At 53.4% G+C, this 14,737-nt stretch overlaps 1 protein-coding gene across 6 annotated transcripts in view; it reads right to left on the reverse strand.

Annotated features, from left to right (window-relative positions):
- The window catches only part of Sema4a (semaphorin 4A), a 24,477-nt gene extending 13,906 nt beyond the window's left edge, over window positions 1-10,571 (reverse strand). The window contains exons 1-7 of one of the 6 annotated variants that reach the window (XM_055625312.1): window positions 10,537-10,571; window positions 4,314-4,481; window positions 2,701-2,861; window positions 1,796-1,858; window positions 1,469-1,567; window positions 1,137-1,242; window positions 323-439 (exon numbers count right to left, since the gene is read on the reverse strand). In XM_055625312.1, the coding sequence (XP_055481287.1) occupies window positions 323-439; window positions 1,137-1,242; window positions 1,469-1,567; window positions 1,796-1,858; window positions 2,701-2,861; window positions 4,314-4,452 (685 nt within the window). In that variant the 5' untranslated portion in view covers window positions 4,453-4,481; window positions 10,537-10,571. Of the gene's footprint in view, window positions 1-322; window positions 440-1,136; window positions 1,243-1,468; window positions 1,568-1,795; window positions 1,859-2,700; window positions 2,862-4,313; window positions 4,482-4,701; window positions 5,100-5,162; window positions 5,401-8,535; window positions 8,637-10,536 lie in introns of those variants that run through there. The other 5 variants (XM_055625309.1, XM_055625311.1, XM_055625314.1 and 2 more) reach the window with 5 other exon arrangements.
- Window positions 10,572-14,737: the final 4,166 nt, after the last annotated feature.

A 14,737-nucleotide genomic window follows, 5' to 3' on the forward strand; every position in this document is an offset into this window, starting at 1 on the left:
TGTGTGTGTGTGTGTGTGTGTGTGTGTGTGTGTGTGTGTGTGTGTGTGTGTATCTCCGTTTTTGAGATAGGATCTTACTGTAGCTCTGGCTGGCATGAAACTCACTATGTAACTCAGGCTGTCCTCCCATCATGGAGATTCACCGGCTGCCACCTCTGCCTTCCAGATGCTGGAATTAAGGGCATGTACCAACCCAGCCAATTGTGTGCACTACTTTAATTCATTTTTTTTCCAGAGAGAGTTGAGTGAGTTAAAGCGGTGCAGACCCAGTGTCAGGAAGGGGTCCCAAACTTGTGCTGCCTGGGAAGCACAAGGGCCTTACGGTGCAGCCAGCGCAGGAAGATGTCCGTCTTGAGGACAGGCTGGGGTCCCAGCGTCCGCATCAGGATTGGCTCGCTGCCCAGGAAGTTGTTCATGGTGCCAGAATAGAGCATCCCGTCTAGGACCAGGGAGAGGGAGGAGGACCAAGGGTATCAGGGGAAGGATGCCTGCCCTCCTCACACATGCCTTCCTTCTGTTCTGTGCCCTCTTGCAGAACCACAAAGCCAAGCTCATACTGCCTCCCCAACACACAGCAGACACCCCTTTTAGATCCCTCTGCCCACAGACAATGGCCTGTGTAGCCTTCTGTGCTGAGCACTTGCCAGTCTTTTTCTGGTCCTTCCTCAAACACCAATCCCAGAAAAATGACTGTCCTGTGCTCACACACCTTGGGCCCCTGCTCATCTTTTAAGTCTGCTCAAAAAGCAACGGCCATCTCCTGTAGGAAGCCAGGGTGAGAAGTCTGTAATAGTTTGTTCTGGGCAGAGGCACATGACTTTCAATATCCAGCTCCGTGAGCATCAGGAGAGGTATTTGCCTGTGCATAGCGGTTAAACAACTGGCTGGACCTCAGAGCTCACCTCACACCCTCCTAGGCCATTAAGCCTTGTATCTTCCCACATAGATTTCCTTGTACTCCTTTGGGAACAGTTTCAGGAAGGATAGTAGCTGGGCTGACTGGTTCTCTCTCTAACTCTGCCCTCTGAGGCTCCTGGTTCCCTCTGTCCCTTTCTTTGGAAAACTATTCTACCTCGCTTTCCCAGAGTGGCTAGAAAAGGCAAATTTTAGGATAGCTTAAGAAGACAGATACTCACCGACCAAGACAGCTGTGTGCTTGTGAACAGGGTCAAAGGGACTTTGGCCCTTCCCATCCTTGACCTTGTCCTTCAAGATGGGCAGCAGGTGGGAATCTTGTAGTTCCTAGAGGGGGGAAGAGGCTGGGAGCCCAGAATGCCAGGGTTGCACGCTGAGAGACGAGAACATGAGGAAGGAGTGAAAGGGACTGAGGGGGAAATTGGTCTAGGGCTAGAAATCTTACGAGGGGCCTCAGGGACCGGAGGTTCCCAAAGTTACCAAGGATAGGCTGGGGTGGGTGTGAGAAAAGGTGTTGGGGGCCTGTGGGCAAGTGGGGAATCGGACAACTCACAATGAAGGTACAAGCAGGGCTGAAGGCAAAGGTCCCACAGCTATAGAGGTGAGTGGCGTTAAACGAGACCAGGACACGGATGAAGTTGAAGCACTGCGTCTAGGGAGAAGCAGAGAAATCAGGCTGTCAGACACTTATCCCAAACTCCTGGGGTCTTAGAGGCTCCCCATTCCCAGTGGAGAAAACAGCTGAGGTCAACACCAAGAAACTTGACAGAACATGATCCAGGCAGCAACCACAGGAACAGGCCCTCCTGTGGCCACCGCTCGGGTCATCAGTGCTGGTCTTCGGTACACCAGGGTCACCTGTGCCCTGACCTGCACTTACCTCATTGCTCTTCTTCTTAAAGGCACATTCACTCTTTTTCCTCTCACTAGCTGGCCAGGGTATCTAAAGAGGACAGTTGAGAGGAGTAGATGAAAGGAAACGATGTCTTTGCTTTTTCTGTAACCCACCCCCACCCTCCCACCCCCAGCTCTGATGTAAACCACCAGTAAGTGGTTAGCGGTGGTCTGGTAGGCAGTCATAGTGCCAATTTGGTTCGGACTATAACTTTCATAATATCAGGGTTCATCAGGACACGGCTCTGGGGTAGAACCTGACAGATTTGAGTTCAAATTTAGGATCTGCCACCAACTGACTGTGCACTGTCGCTCAACTTCACAGCCTGCTGGTGGTTGCAGCCAGGGAGCCTGGGTAAAAGTCTGGCATACTCAGCAGCGGTTATAAACCACACATTTCCCGGGTGAGACTGTCAGCCTCTGCAGAGGAGGGGTGCAGATCAGACTTAGGGCCTTCCGCACTCCAGCAAAGTGCTCTACCCCTAAGTGACACTCCCAGTCCAAGACTCTGGAGTTTTGACCCATACCCCATACGTGCAGGTGGCTAAGATGCCACATGCTAAGGACCCATGGAATGTGCCTTCTTCCCCCTCACAGTTGGGTGATGATGGCGCCAAGAATCAGGGATTTCTCTAGGAATCTTATGAGGGTCCTCAGCACATCAAATTGTTTGAGTCAAAGTTTTTCTCCCATGCCAACGAGTTCCATATCAGCCCTTTCAGTCACTGGTGTTACTTAATCGGTATTCATGGCCTCAGTGAGGCCACAGCAGCACATCCATCTGTCACAGCTGACTCAGAGTGGCAGAGGGCTGTTCATACGGAAGCAGGGCTGGTCCAGGGCAGTTGCTGCCCTCTCTCCCAGCTGGACCCTAGTCCCTGGCCTCCTCACCATGTTCCTCAGCCCTGGGATTCCTGGGTTCTGGATATTCAAAGCCAGGATGGCCTCTCTGGCCCCCACATAGAGAGTGTTGCCATCGCCGCTTAGGAGCAGCGTGTCGAAGTCTCGGAGGCCTTTCTGTTGGAAGAAGCTGAGGGCCCTGTGCCCATCTCCTGTTGGGAAGCAGTGATAAGGAGGGGATGAAGAGGGACCATGAGCAGCGGCTGATCTCTGAGGCAAAGGTGGGGGAGGAGTGCCAAGCCTCAGCTGGATCCACTCTTCACTGGCAGCCCCTGTCCCTGCACCCCAATAGCAGGCATCTGAACTTCGTGTGTTCAGTCCCCAGAATAGAAAAGTGCCAAAGACAGGGTATTGATAGGTTGGGGATGCTGCAGGGCCGGGAGCCTGCTCAAGACACAGACAGGAAACGAACAGAGGTTAGCAGAGGCACTCTCAGGCCTGGGGCCTGGGGCCTGGGGCAAGCTGCAGTGAGGCAGCATGGGTGAGAGAACGGGGAGACACAGGAAGGGGCTCTCAACCACAAACAGCAGAGGTAGCTACCCACCTGCCTCAAGACTTGTCATAGTTACAGATTTCTGCCCCCTCCATTTCCCCCCTTGCTCTGTCACAGGAATTTCCCACCAAGAGCAGCGCAGTGACGAGAAAGGCTGCTTCCTCTGAGCCCCATCAGGGCGGGCATGCCTGACTGCCACCTGGACAGGCTAAGTATGTCGGTTGGCAGGGCAGGCCCGCCTAGCATGGTGGTGCGTGTGCGATTGTGGGGGCTCCTGCCGCATTGGCACGTCAGCCAGGAGTAGGGAACACTCCAGATCCTCTCTCACGAGCACATTGGACCTATGCATTAGTCAGAGGACAACCTGGTTGTTACCGTTTGGGCCTCACCAGAGATCTGAAGACAAAGTGGGAAAGGTACTCATGGGCTGGCCTCCCCTGAACTCTGTGCAGCCCACCCTAAAGAAGGCGCACTCTGCTCCCCCTTGAAGCCAGGCCTTGCTTGTGTTTGTCACCCACCCAGGGATGCCTCTCCTTCCACTATTACATCTCCTTTGCCATTCTGCTTCAGAAGGATGCCAAGCTATAGCCTAACTTGTGTGTGTGTGTGTGTGTGTGTGTGTGTGTAGCACTTCCCCTTGGGCATTTCCTGAAACTAAAGGGGTCATAAGCTCCACAGCCTCCTCAAGAAACCATTGAAGCTGGACTACAGGTTCCAGCCCATCCCTGGCACGCTGCCGACAGCTTCTCCTGTGCCCATTCTACTGGAGACTGCCTGGCCTGGTGTGATCTTTGCAGTTGTCTTGGGCTCCCCAGATAGCCTGGCATGGGCTTTGGCTTCGGGGCTCCTAGAGCTGTTGAAAGCAGCCAGGAACTTAAGGTGCCCTGCTTGGTGACAGTGACACTTGAGGGAGAGAAAACCACTGACAAGAGTGGCCCTTTCTTCCCTTCCAGACCAATCTGTGCCTCAAGTACTGTCCCCTTCTCCCGGGCTTCTGATGCTCCCTGGCATCTCTGCTTCTCCATTCCAGCCCCCTCCCCCTGGCACACCCTCCTCCTTCCTCAGCCCCTTCGTCTCTACAGTCCATATCTCCCAGTTATCAGACACTTACCTGCATGGTATTTTACTCTGGGCACGGGCCCCTGCCCACCAGTCCCGGTAGCCGGTGGCAGTGACGGCAGCAGGAGCAGTTGGAAGAAAAAAACACCCAGGAGACTCCAGGGGTCCTGGCCCAGGGATGGTAGGGCCATGGTCAGACAGAGACTGTCACCAGATGGCTCTGGGGAAACAGGCACTTTCTGGGTAAGCAGTGCTTGCCACACCCTTCCTGAGGGCCAATAGGAGAACCCCAGGGGGCAGAAGTTCCTCTCTGGAAGGGCCCTCAGAATCTCACTTCCATCCCACTCCCAGCCTCTAGGGGTTGCCTCCCCCTGCCCTCTGCCTAGTGGTGCTGGGTTGGCCTAGGCTGTGTCTCTGGTCTCCTACTATTAAAAGCCCACCTGACTCATGGTGAAGTGACTTTCCACTCTTGCCCTTAGCATCTCCTAGCCCCATGGTTCAAAGCCCTGACGATTCCTGCCCTGGGCAAAGGGCTTCTGGGGAACTAGTTCCTGGACTCAATAGGTAGATTCCCCAAGCTGGCCTGTCACGCAACTGTGCTGACACCTTGTGCCTTCTCAGCCCAACCCGGGCAGGCAGCCCACCCTCTCCCCCAGGCCTCCGGGGCTCTGACTCTTGCTTAATAGGGGCTACTGAGCCTTCTTCTTTGGGTAGGGGCATTCCAGCTTATCTACCAGCTTGGCTGTGTGATTTCCTGAGAGGGGCCTGGGCAGGAGTCACTGGCAGACACCCAACTTCTGCAGTGCTCCCCTCTTTGTCTCTGTGCCTCTGTTGTCTGCCTCCCAGGAGCTCGGCACCACCGCCCCCTCCATGACCACAGAACGCATGTCACCCACCTCACCTCACATACCCTTGAGCCAGACACACTGAGAAGTCCTGTGTTCAGACCCTGAAAAAGGGTGCCATCCAAGGCAAAGAAGAGGGTCCAGGCAAGGAAAGAAGGCTCAGCCCGGCTGGAATGGGAGCACAGCCCTCCAGGCACCCATCCTGCCAGAGCCAGTGTGGTTTCCAGGCCAGGGAAACCAGAATTTCTACCTCGAGTTGTGACAGATCCTGGCTTGGGCGGAAGTTAGTGAATGGTGGATCAGGGCGGGGAGGCTGGAAGGGGGGTAGTGGAGGTGAGGCTCATGGGCCTTGCAGGAGACACGCCTCCCTCTCTCTTCAGTCTATCCAGAAATTAAGAGTTCCTTCTAGGCCACTTCAGAGGTGTCCTTGTTTCTCTAGCACATTACCTCCAGCCTAACCAGCCTAAGCTGCAGGCTCCCGTTGCTCTTGTTTTTCACTGACCCCGTAGTAGGGTCCCCTACTGCCCTGCACTGAGACCTCCCAAACTCCCACACCCAGTGGGACCACATCCCTGAAAGATAAAACATTTAAAGTCAGACATGGTAGTGCACGCTTTTAATCCCAGCATTTAGGAAGCAGAGGCAGGTGGATCTCTGAGTTCAAGGCCAGCCTGGTCTACAGAGAGAGAGAGTTCCAAGAAAGTCAGGGCTACACAGATAAACCCTGTCTCAAAACAAATAAACAAGCAAGAAACAAAAAACAAAACCAAAAAACCCCTAGATTTGTGTTAGGTTTCTATCTATGGCTTTGCCGAGGAAGTCCTCGGTAATTTACTGTCTCCCACACTTAGGACGCCATCAGGCCAACGGGAAATTCAAGAAATTTCCCATTTGAGTTCATGCTTAATAGGGTACATGTTGGAGAAGAGCCACCCAGCTGGAATGGTGGCTGTTTCCTCCTCCTCCCCAAAGGCGCTAGCAAAGACCTCATAACACAAGGTTAATGAGTAACTGAGGGCTCCTGGGCTAATAAAGAGTGGCTGGGCCCCTGCCCACTCACCCAGGGAGCTGACTTCAGGTTAAAGAGCACAGCGACCTGGGGCTGGTCTTCCTCCAGAAAGTAACCCCATATCTCCATCCTAAATGCCCTTCTCGCTGCCAGGACTCCCACTGCAGGGTAACCTCCACCCCTCCAGTCGCAGCTCCAGGGTTGGAAGCATCCCTCGGTAGAGCCTTCTTGGCTTTGCCTTCCTGCCTCTCCCTCTGCTGCCATTCCCTGCCATGGCCCAGGAGCAGGGCTCACACTGACCTGCCAGGAGGCTGTATCTCTCAAAGATCGTTAAGACTCCCCCAAACTCTGATGCTCACTGTAAGGACTCTGCCAATCTCTCTGTTCTCCTGACACCGTTCTCTAAGTCGGCTTGACCTCCAGCTCAGGCTTGGGAAGCCACCACCCCAGGGTCTCCCTTTGGAGACACTATCTGGGTCACAGGAGGAGCAGTGCTAGGGGAAGCCAGAGGAGCAGGCTCCAGTACCGCCCTCTCTACTCCACTCCTGTCCCTGGGCCTCTGCACAAGACACAGTGCCCTCCCAGCCCCCCCCCTCCCCGTGAAGTGTGAGGAGTTATGGCGAGGCTTCGGGCTCCCTGACTCTAACAGACAGACTACACTACACTTCTTGCCCAGAGAAAGGAAGTGAGGCCAAGGAGGCTGGACAGCCCAGTGCCCATCTGCCTCAGACCTGGCTCACTGGGAAGCTTTGCCTACACGGCTGGCTCCTTCAGTCCCATCTTCTGCCCTAGTGGGTTAACTCAGCTTAGAACGGCTCAATGGATGGCGTGAGTAAGTGTCAGGGTGGGAGGATCGGGGGTTCCCTCTCCTCCAGCCGAGGACCAGTCACTCTGGGATGATTCCTGACTCAGGAGGAACAAAAATCTCCCCAAAGAGAGGCCATCTGATGGCAACGTCAGTATAGATGCGTCCAGCCCCTGGGGGCCACCCACTCTCCTCCTCACAGTGCCTTTCAGGTCAAGCTCAGACAAGAAGCAGGTGGGAGAAAGGCGCATGAGCCCAACAACACGTCTCTCACACCCCTGGATCTCACAGGTATAGCCACACAAGATCTTCAGAGGGGGCAACGCTGAGCATATGGTATATTCTGATGTTGCTGTCTCGAAAGCCTTAATCATTTTTTTAAAGGAGGACTACATTTTTGTTCATGCTGGGCCCCACAAATTATGTAGCAGGTTCTGCTCCCGGGAAGCTCAGAGCCGGCAAGCCACACACCCTCCGTCACTGCACAAATGAGGAAACCAAGGCCAACGACCCAAAGCACCTGAGCCAGGATTGGTGTCAGGCCGCAATCTATAGAGTAGTGGTTCTCAACCCGTGGGAGGTGACCCCTTTGGGGGTTCAAACAACCCTTTCACAGGGGCTGCCTGAGACCATCGGAAAACACAGACATTTACATTATGAGTCATAACAGTAGCAAAATTACGGTAGCAGTGAAATAATTTTCTGGTCGGGGTCACCACATGAGGAGCTGTATTAAAGGGTCACAGCATAGGAAGATTGGGGACCGCTGCTCTAGAGACAGATGCCATCAATTCTTCAGAAGCCCTGCAGCTCAGCCTGGGGAATCCCCAGGACCATGTCAGCCCCTGGAAATCACAGCATCAAACTTAAGCTCCCCCTGATTCCAATCCTCCCAAGTCCTCCCCACAACCCCTACACCACAAAGGAGAGTAGCCCCTTCCTGGGGGACTTGATCACCAGACTTGGAGGTGGGAGGCAGGGATGAGGAGAGAGGGACCCTGGAGGGTCAAGCCCTCACCCTACCGCTGCTGCCGCCGCTCTTGAGCCTTGCACTGATGCTTCACAGAGAGAGCCAGCACAGAAGCCACCCCTGGCTTCCCAGTGACCTGGCAGGTCCAGTTTTCCCAGCCTCCTCTCTTCCTAGCTTTAGGAGCAGCCCTTCTGAGAGCAGGGTCTTGGGAACAGCCTTTTCCAGCTCCCCTTTCAGCCCACGGCCTTGCCCTTTTTTTATGATATAGTCATTCAAACCAACTTACATGGATTGAATACCTACTCTGTCTCTGTGTGTGTGTGTGTGTGTGTGTGTGTGTGTGTGTGTGCGCGCGCGCGCGCGCACACACTAAGGGTGCCCACAGTCTGTGTCCCTAGCACCCCCCATCTCTTCCTATCTCTGCAGGTCTCCAGCATTCTTGCCGCCCACCCCACTCCATCCACCTAACCCCTTACCCAGTGCCTCTTGGGTTCCCTCTCCCAGTCTGGCTAGCGCTGGAAGCTGCGCTGAGCATTACACACAATGGTCTGACTCCTCAGCCTGCCCCTCCTCAGGGCAGAGTCAGCGCCAGACAATGGCCCGCCCCTCCGTTCCGCACCGTCTGTCGGCCCTCCTGTTTCTTACCTGGATCTCGGGATTCCGCTGGGCTTCCCTCCCCCTGGAATGCCAGGCGGCTTGGCTTTCCGGTCTCCCAGAGCCTCCTTCCCGCCACCCTCCCACCCCATCCTCAACCCCATCCCACCTCACTGGTCCTTAGTCACCATGGCGACCACATCTCTAAGTGGGAGGGACTAGAATCTCCCCATATTCTTCCTCCTCCTCTCCTGTCCCACTGTGCCCCACTTCCGTGGCTCCTCGATTCTCAGTTGTGGAGGCAGGACTCCAGATGTGGCAGGTGGGGCAGGGCACCCTCGCCCCTGCGTCCCTGCTCAGCTCCTTTGCCCACCCTCAGGGGCACCAGTGTGCGGATATCGCCTTTAGGAGACCACTGAGGCAATCCCTTTCATGGCCAGTTTCTCTTCATCTCTGACTTTCCTAAGTACTGTTCATAAGGAAGATGCACCTGCGTGCTAGCCAGCCACCTACAACTGGAGCTTACCAACGAGGATGTATGCGAATATGTAAGCGCGGTCTCCACCAAGGTTCTCAGGAAACCATCTTCACTAATACCCTAGCCTCTCAGAGAGGGGCTGCTCTTCTGGGGTTCAGGTCCTGAGTTCCCCTCCTAAGCTATCTTACCAAGAAGGTGGTGTCTCCCGAAGCCCACAACTGACACCCCGAGACCCAGCAGAAGGGGGAAAAGTGTGTTGTAAGAGGCGGATAAGAGGCAGACTTCAGAAAGAACTTCCCCAAAGTCTAACAGAAATAGGAACAGAAGATTAGAAACAACGGTGATCTGGATTCTATCTCACTTGAGACACGGCAGAGGCAAACAGAGGTTTGGGGAGTTTGAGAAGCCACGCTGCTCCTGAGGAGCCCTGTCACCAGCACTCCTTCTGTCCCTGGAGGGCCTTGACCTCTTCAAGAAAGGGAGGAACGGAACAAAGATAGATCCTGCAGGCTGGCTTCCGAGGGGTGCAGGACTGCCCACTGGGCACCACGGGTCTAAGAAACAGGGTCTCTGGATGCCAGCCTGGCGATCTATAACTTGCTGTGTGACCCCAGGTTGGGCCCTTGCCCTCTCTGACTCTTTGGGCCACCTATGAGCAGCCTAGCTCTTCTACAGACTTCATAGTATTTTTAGGAAAAAGGAAGTGAGTGCCCTCGAGGGGCCAGGCAGGGCAGAAGGCATTACAGGCCAATCCTGGTTCCCTTTCGAATCTAGGTTGAGAGGGGGCAAGCACTTCCCTCCAGGGTAGGATGACCAGGACAGGCCGTGTGCTGGCATGTTCTAGAAGCAGGTTCTGGTAGAAGTGGCTTCGGCAGGACCCCCTGCATGCCCCTCTTTCTGAATGTCCCTCACTGTCCCTGCATACCAGGCATGAGGCCTGTGTCCACTTGCTCCGGGTGTCCTCCCGGGCGCTTGAGAAAACGGAGTGAGGTTGGTGCAGAAGACTCCATCCCCCCTGAGGCCCTTGACTCCCTGCCACCACTACCTTCTCTCCAAGAAAAGAGATGCCTACAGGTCTCCTTGGCTCCATGGTGTCCGGTCTTTTCAGCCTTACCCTGGAACTAAGTTATCTGAACACGAGAACAGGGTGGCTGTGGTTGGAAAGGGAACCAGCCTGACACCCGTCTCTCTCGTTTTCAATTCACACAGGAAAAGGAAAGAACGTTGCCTCTGCTGCTCTGAATGCCCTCAGTCTCTAGCTGCCTAACCTCAGTTTCTCCACCTGTGGGGAGATGTCGCAGCCAGCACTGTTGATGGTGGGAAGGGCAGCAAGTGGCTGATGGAGTTTAGTAGGTCCCTGGGCAAAATTAGAGTGAGAGGGAGGTGAAGAGACCCAGGCAAACTGTGGCTGAGGATTCATTCCTAAAGATTGCTGAGGAGGCCCTGCCCCTGGCAGAGGCCACAGAGACACCCCCCACCCCTCCACGGTGCCCTGAAGCAGGCACACAGGCACTCCATGTCCACGCCGCCCCCAGGGATCATGGTTCCCATCCCCAACCACTTTTACACCTTACCCCTAGCCCAGCAGTACAGACCCTAACCCAGGCGTCCAGGACTTCCAGCAGAGTCTGTACCCGGCAGGGGCGGAGCAGGGCAGGCATGGTAGGGGAGAGGGCCTGCCAGCCCCCTCCAGTGCCCCAGTTCCCAGGCAGCTCTTAAAGAGACCAGGAAGAATTAGCCAGGGGCAGCTTAAGGGGTGAATGTAGAGGGAAGGAGACGGAAGGGACTGGGCAGCAGCGTGAGAGCTTGACCCCTCTCTACCTGCCTTGAAAGACCCCAGACTTCACCTGCCCCGTTCCTCACTCCATGAGGACTGCCATGCTTGGCCACCCAGCTCTGACCACCGCCTCCCACGGCCTGGCCCTTGTTCCCCTTGGGCTCCTGCCCACTTCCTCCCCTCCCCCATATTCATGCCACCTCAGTCTCTAGTGAGGGGTGCCAACTGGCACTGACTGGAACGAGGTATGGAGAACAAACCCAAGAAGTGGGAGGACCGAGACTGAGCTGGGATGGGGGACATCTCCCCCTAATGAGTCTGGAGAGGCAGAGAGAGGGAAGACCCTGGACACCCTCCCTTCTTGATGGCCATTGATGTTGCAACAAAAAAGGGAGAGGTAATCCCAGCTTCAGATGGAGAACCTGAATGATTAGACATTCAAGGCAAGTGTATGTGGCAGCATGGCGCTTTAGTCCCAGCAGACATGGCCAGATCTTTGTGAGTTTGAGGCTAGCCTGGTCTATGTAATAAGTTCCAGATCAGCCAGAGTTGCCTGGTGAGACACTGTTTCAAAACAAATAAACAAACAAAACTAAACACACAACAAACAAAAAAAGGATGTTCAAGGCTGGACTGGGCTACAGGAGACCTTTTTTAAATAACATATTTATTTTTTTTTATGTGCATTACTGTAAAGGCATCAGATCCCTTGGAACTGTCATTACAGACAGTTATGAGCTGCCATGTGGGTGCTGGGAACTGAACGCAGGTTCTTTGGAAGAGCAGACAGTGCTCTTAACTACTGAGCCATCGCTCCAGCTCTAAACTTTTTTTTAAATTTATTTTTATTTTTTACAATTTATTCATTTCAAAGGTTTTTTTTTTTAATCAGTTTATATATTTTGTATATACGAGTGCTCTGTTTTCAAGCACATCAAAAGGGTGAATCAGATTCCATTACTGATGGCACTGAGCCACTATGTGGCTGTTTGGAATTGAACTCAGGACTTCTGGAAAAGCAGCCAGTGCTCTTAACCTCTGAGCCATCCCTCCAGCCTATGCTACAGGAGACCTTATCCAAAAATGAAAGGCTGGGAAGATGCTCATTTGGGAAAGTGATTGCTGTATACAAAAGTAAGGTGTATCAATGAGCCCTATGATCCCAGTTCTGAGAAGAAGGAGGAGACTGCTGGCCAGCCAGTTAGCCCAGTTGGTGAGCTCCAGGTTCAGTGAAACTTCCAGCCTAAAAAAATTAGGAGGACAGCGGGGCTGGAGAGAGGTTTCAGTGGCTAAGAGCACTGGCTGCTCTTTCAGGGGCGCAGGTTTGATTCGTAGCACCCACAGCTCACAACTGACTGTAACTCCAGAGCTAAGGGAATCTGATGCCCTCTCCTGGCTGCCACCGGCACTGCATGCGTATGGTCACAGACAACCACAGGCAAAACCGCATACACATTTAAAAGAAGAAAGAACGAAGAAAAGAGACAGAGAGCCCGGATCTGTCCTCTGCTCAGGCGGTTAATTCTGGAACAGAAGAGGTTTTACACTTCCTGCCTGAGGAGACTGGCTATAGTCTGTGGTACTCAGGTCCACTCTGGTCCTGCCTTTCTTTAAGTTCCCATTATGTCCCCAACCGGTCATGACACTGCTTCCCTCACCCACTTCACACCTTGCCCAGAGACCCCCCTTCCGCTGGAAATCCCCCATGATTGTCCCGTGTACTTTGAATCGCCACAGCGTTCTCTGCAAGGCAGCAGCCCCGAGTGACATCGGCGCGTGCTGCCCTCTGCAATGCATCCCTCTGGCCCGCTTAGAAGCAGCAGCCTGACTACGACAGCCTTTTCTTTCCTTTTGTTTTGTTGCTGTTCGTTGGTATGAAGTCTCTCTCTATTGCCTGGTTGTCCTGGAACTCGCTCTGCAGACCAGAATGGACTCAGACTCACAAAGATCTGCCTGCCTCCCTCTCCTGAATGCTGGTATTAAAGACGTGCTTGAGCATGCCTGGCCAAAGACAGGGTTTTTTATTTGTGTTTTGTTTTGTCTTGTTTTTTTGTTTGTTTGTTTTTCCTAGACATGGTCTTTCTGTGTAGCCCTGGCTGCCTTGGAACTTACTCTGTAGGCCAGGCTGGCCTTGAACTCACAGAGATCCACCTGCCTCAGCCTCCCCAGTGTTTGGATTAAAGCCATGCACCAGCATCACCTGGCCAGAGGCAAGTTTTTATGCAAGGCTTTGCCTACTGCTGTAAGAATTGGGGCTTTTCTACTGTGCATGTCTAAGAGACATTGAGGGCATTGAGCTGAGCAGGGACAAGTCCCTCTGCTGCCCACAAAGAATGAAAGGCACAGCAGGAAGTCCAGGGACAACTTGGGAAACAGGGGTGCTAATTCAGGCAGGAGATGGTGGCAGCAAGACAGTGGCAGCAATAAACTGGAGTCCACATAGATTTAAAAGATTAAAAACGGCCTTTTGAGTGTTGGCCTTTCCCTCACTAGCCCCCATGCCCCCAGGTCCCAGCTGCTGCCAGGAGGTTGGGGTAAGAGGGTCTGTTGAACTTAGGAGACCATTCTGGGCAAAAGACAGAAACCAAATCTAAAAGGTGGAAGGAGAGCCGGAGAGATGGTTCAGTGGTTAAGAGCACCAGTTCCTCTTCTAGAGGTCTCGTGTTCTATTCACAGCACCCCCACGGTGGTTCACACCTGCCCGTCTCAGGGAATCTGACGCTTTCTCCTGGCCTCCAAGAGCACCAGACATGCATGTGGTACACAGACAGACGCAGGCAAAACACCTATATGTCCAAAAGATTAAAAATAATAAATCTTAAAAATAAATAGAGAAGGAGAAAATAAAATAAGGAAGGAACAAAGAAAATAAATCCCGGGTAGAATGCTTCCTTAGAGTTCATAAACCCTGACTGCGGTACTGGGTGTGATGGTGCACACCTTTAATCCGGCACTCAGGGAGGCAGAGGCAGGTGGGTCTCTGTGAGTTTGAGGCCAGCCTGGTCTACACTGTGAGTCCAGGACAGCCAAGGCTACACAGAGAAACCTTGACTTGAAAAAACAACCAAACAAAAAGACTCTGACTTCAGGATCTAGACTGAAGCTTACTCAGGGAGGTGCTTGCCTCATACCCTCGAGGACCTGACTTCCGTCTCCAGAATCCACACAGAAATTACAGAGGGTGCATTCTGGGAATCCCAGTGCTGGGGAGCCAAATACAGGAGGGTCTCTGGGCTCACTAACCAGCAGTCTAGCCTAAGTGGTGAGCTCTAGGCCAACGCCAGACCTTGTCTCAAAGGAGAGCAACTGTCCTTCCTGAGGATGATGCCTGAGGGTGTCCACTGGGTCTATGTCTATGCACATACATGCACACACAGGTCCCCCCACCACAGACTTCCCAACATGCTGCATGCTGCTCTTACAGAGGACCCAACTTTGGATCCCAGTACCCACAACTGGTGGCTCACACCATGTGTCTCTCTAGCTCCAGGATCCGACGCCCTCTTCTGGTTTCCAGAAAAACCTACATGCATGTGCACACATACCTGCAGATGCATACACATAAATCAAAACAAAATAAATATTTTTAAATACAGATTTGCTTCTCTAATGAACTGAAGTGGGATAGAAGAGACAGCGGATGACTCTGGGGTTCTGGGCTGGATAACTGGACAGCGGGTGGCATTGGTACTGATGGGGACGATTACAAGAGCGTTTGAAAGCTGAGGACCAGAACATCACCTAGGGATCACAGACACCCAACATTCCTATTTGTCCAGGTTTCTCTTTGGTGGGGAAGTGTGTCCTACAGCCCATGCTGGCCTCAGACTTGCCATGTAGCCAAAAATGACTTTAAACTCCTGATCTCCCGCCTCCACCTCTCAAGTACTGGGATTACTGGTAGGAGCCACCATGCTTGTTTGGTCACATTGACTTTGAGATGTCATTAGATGTCGCGCGCAGCCTTCGCCGATAAGGATGACGCGGCAACCGAGGAG

This window comes from Psammomys obesus, unplaced genomic scaffold (assembly GCF_907164565.1).
Source record: "Psammomys obesus unplaced genomic scaffold, mPsaObe1.curated_primary_1811, whole genome shotgun sequence".
Taxonomy (NCBI): Eukaryota; Metazoa; Chordata; class Mammalia; order Rodentia; family Muridae; genus Psammomys; species Psammomys obesus.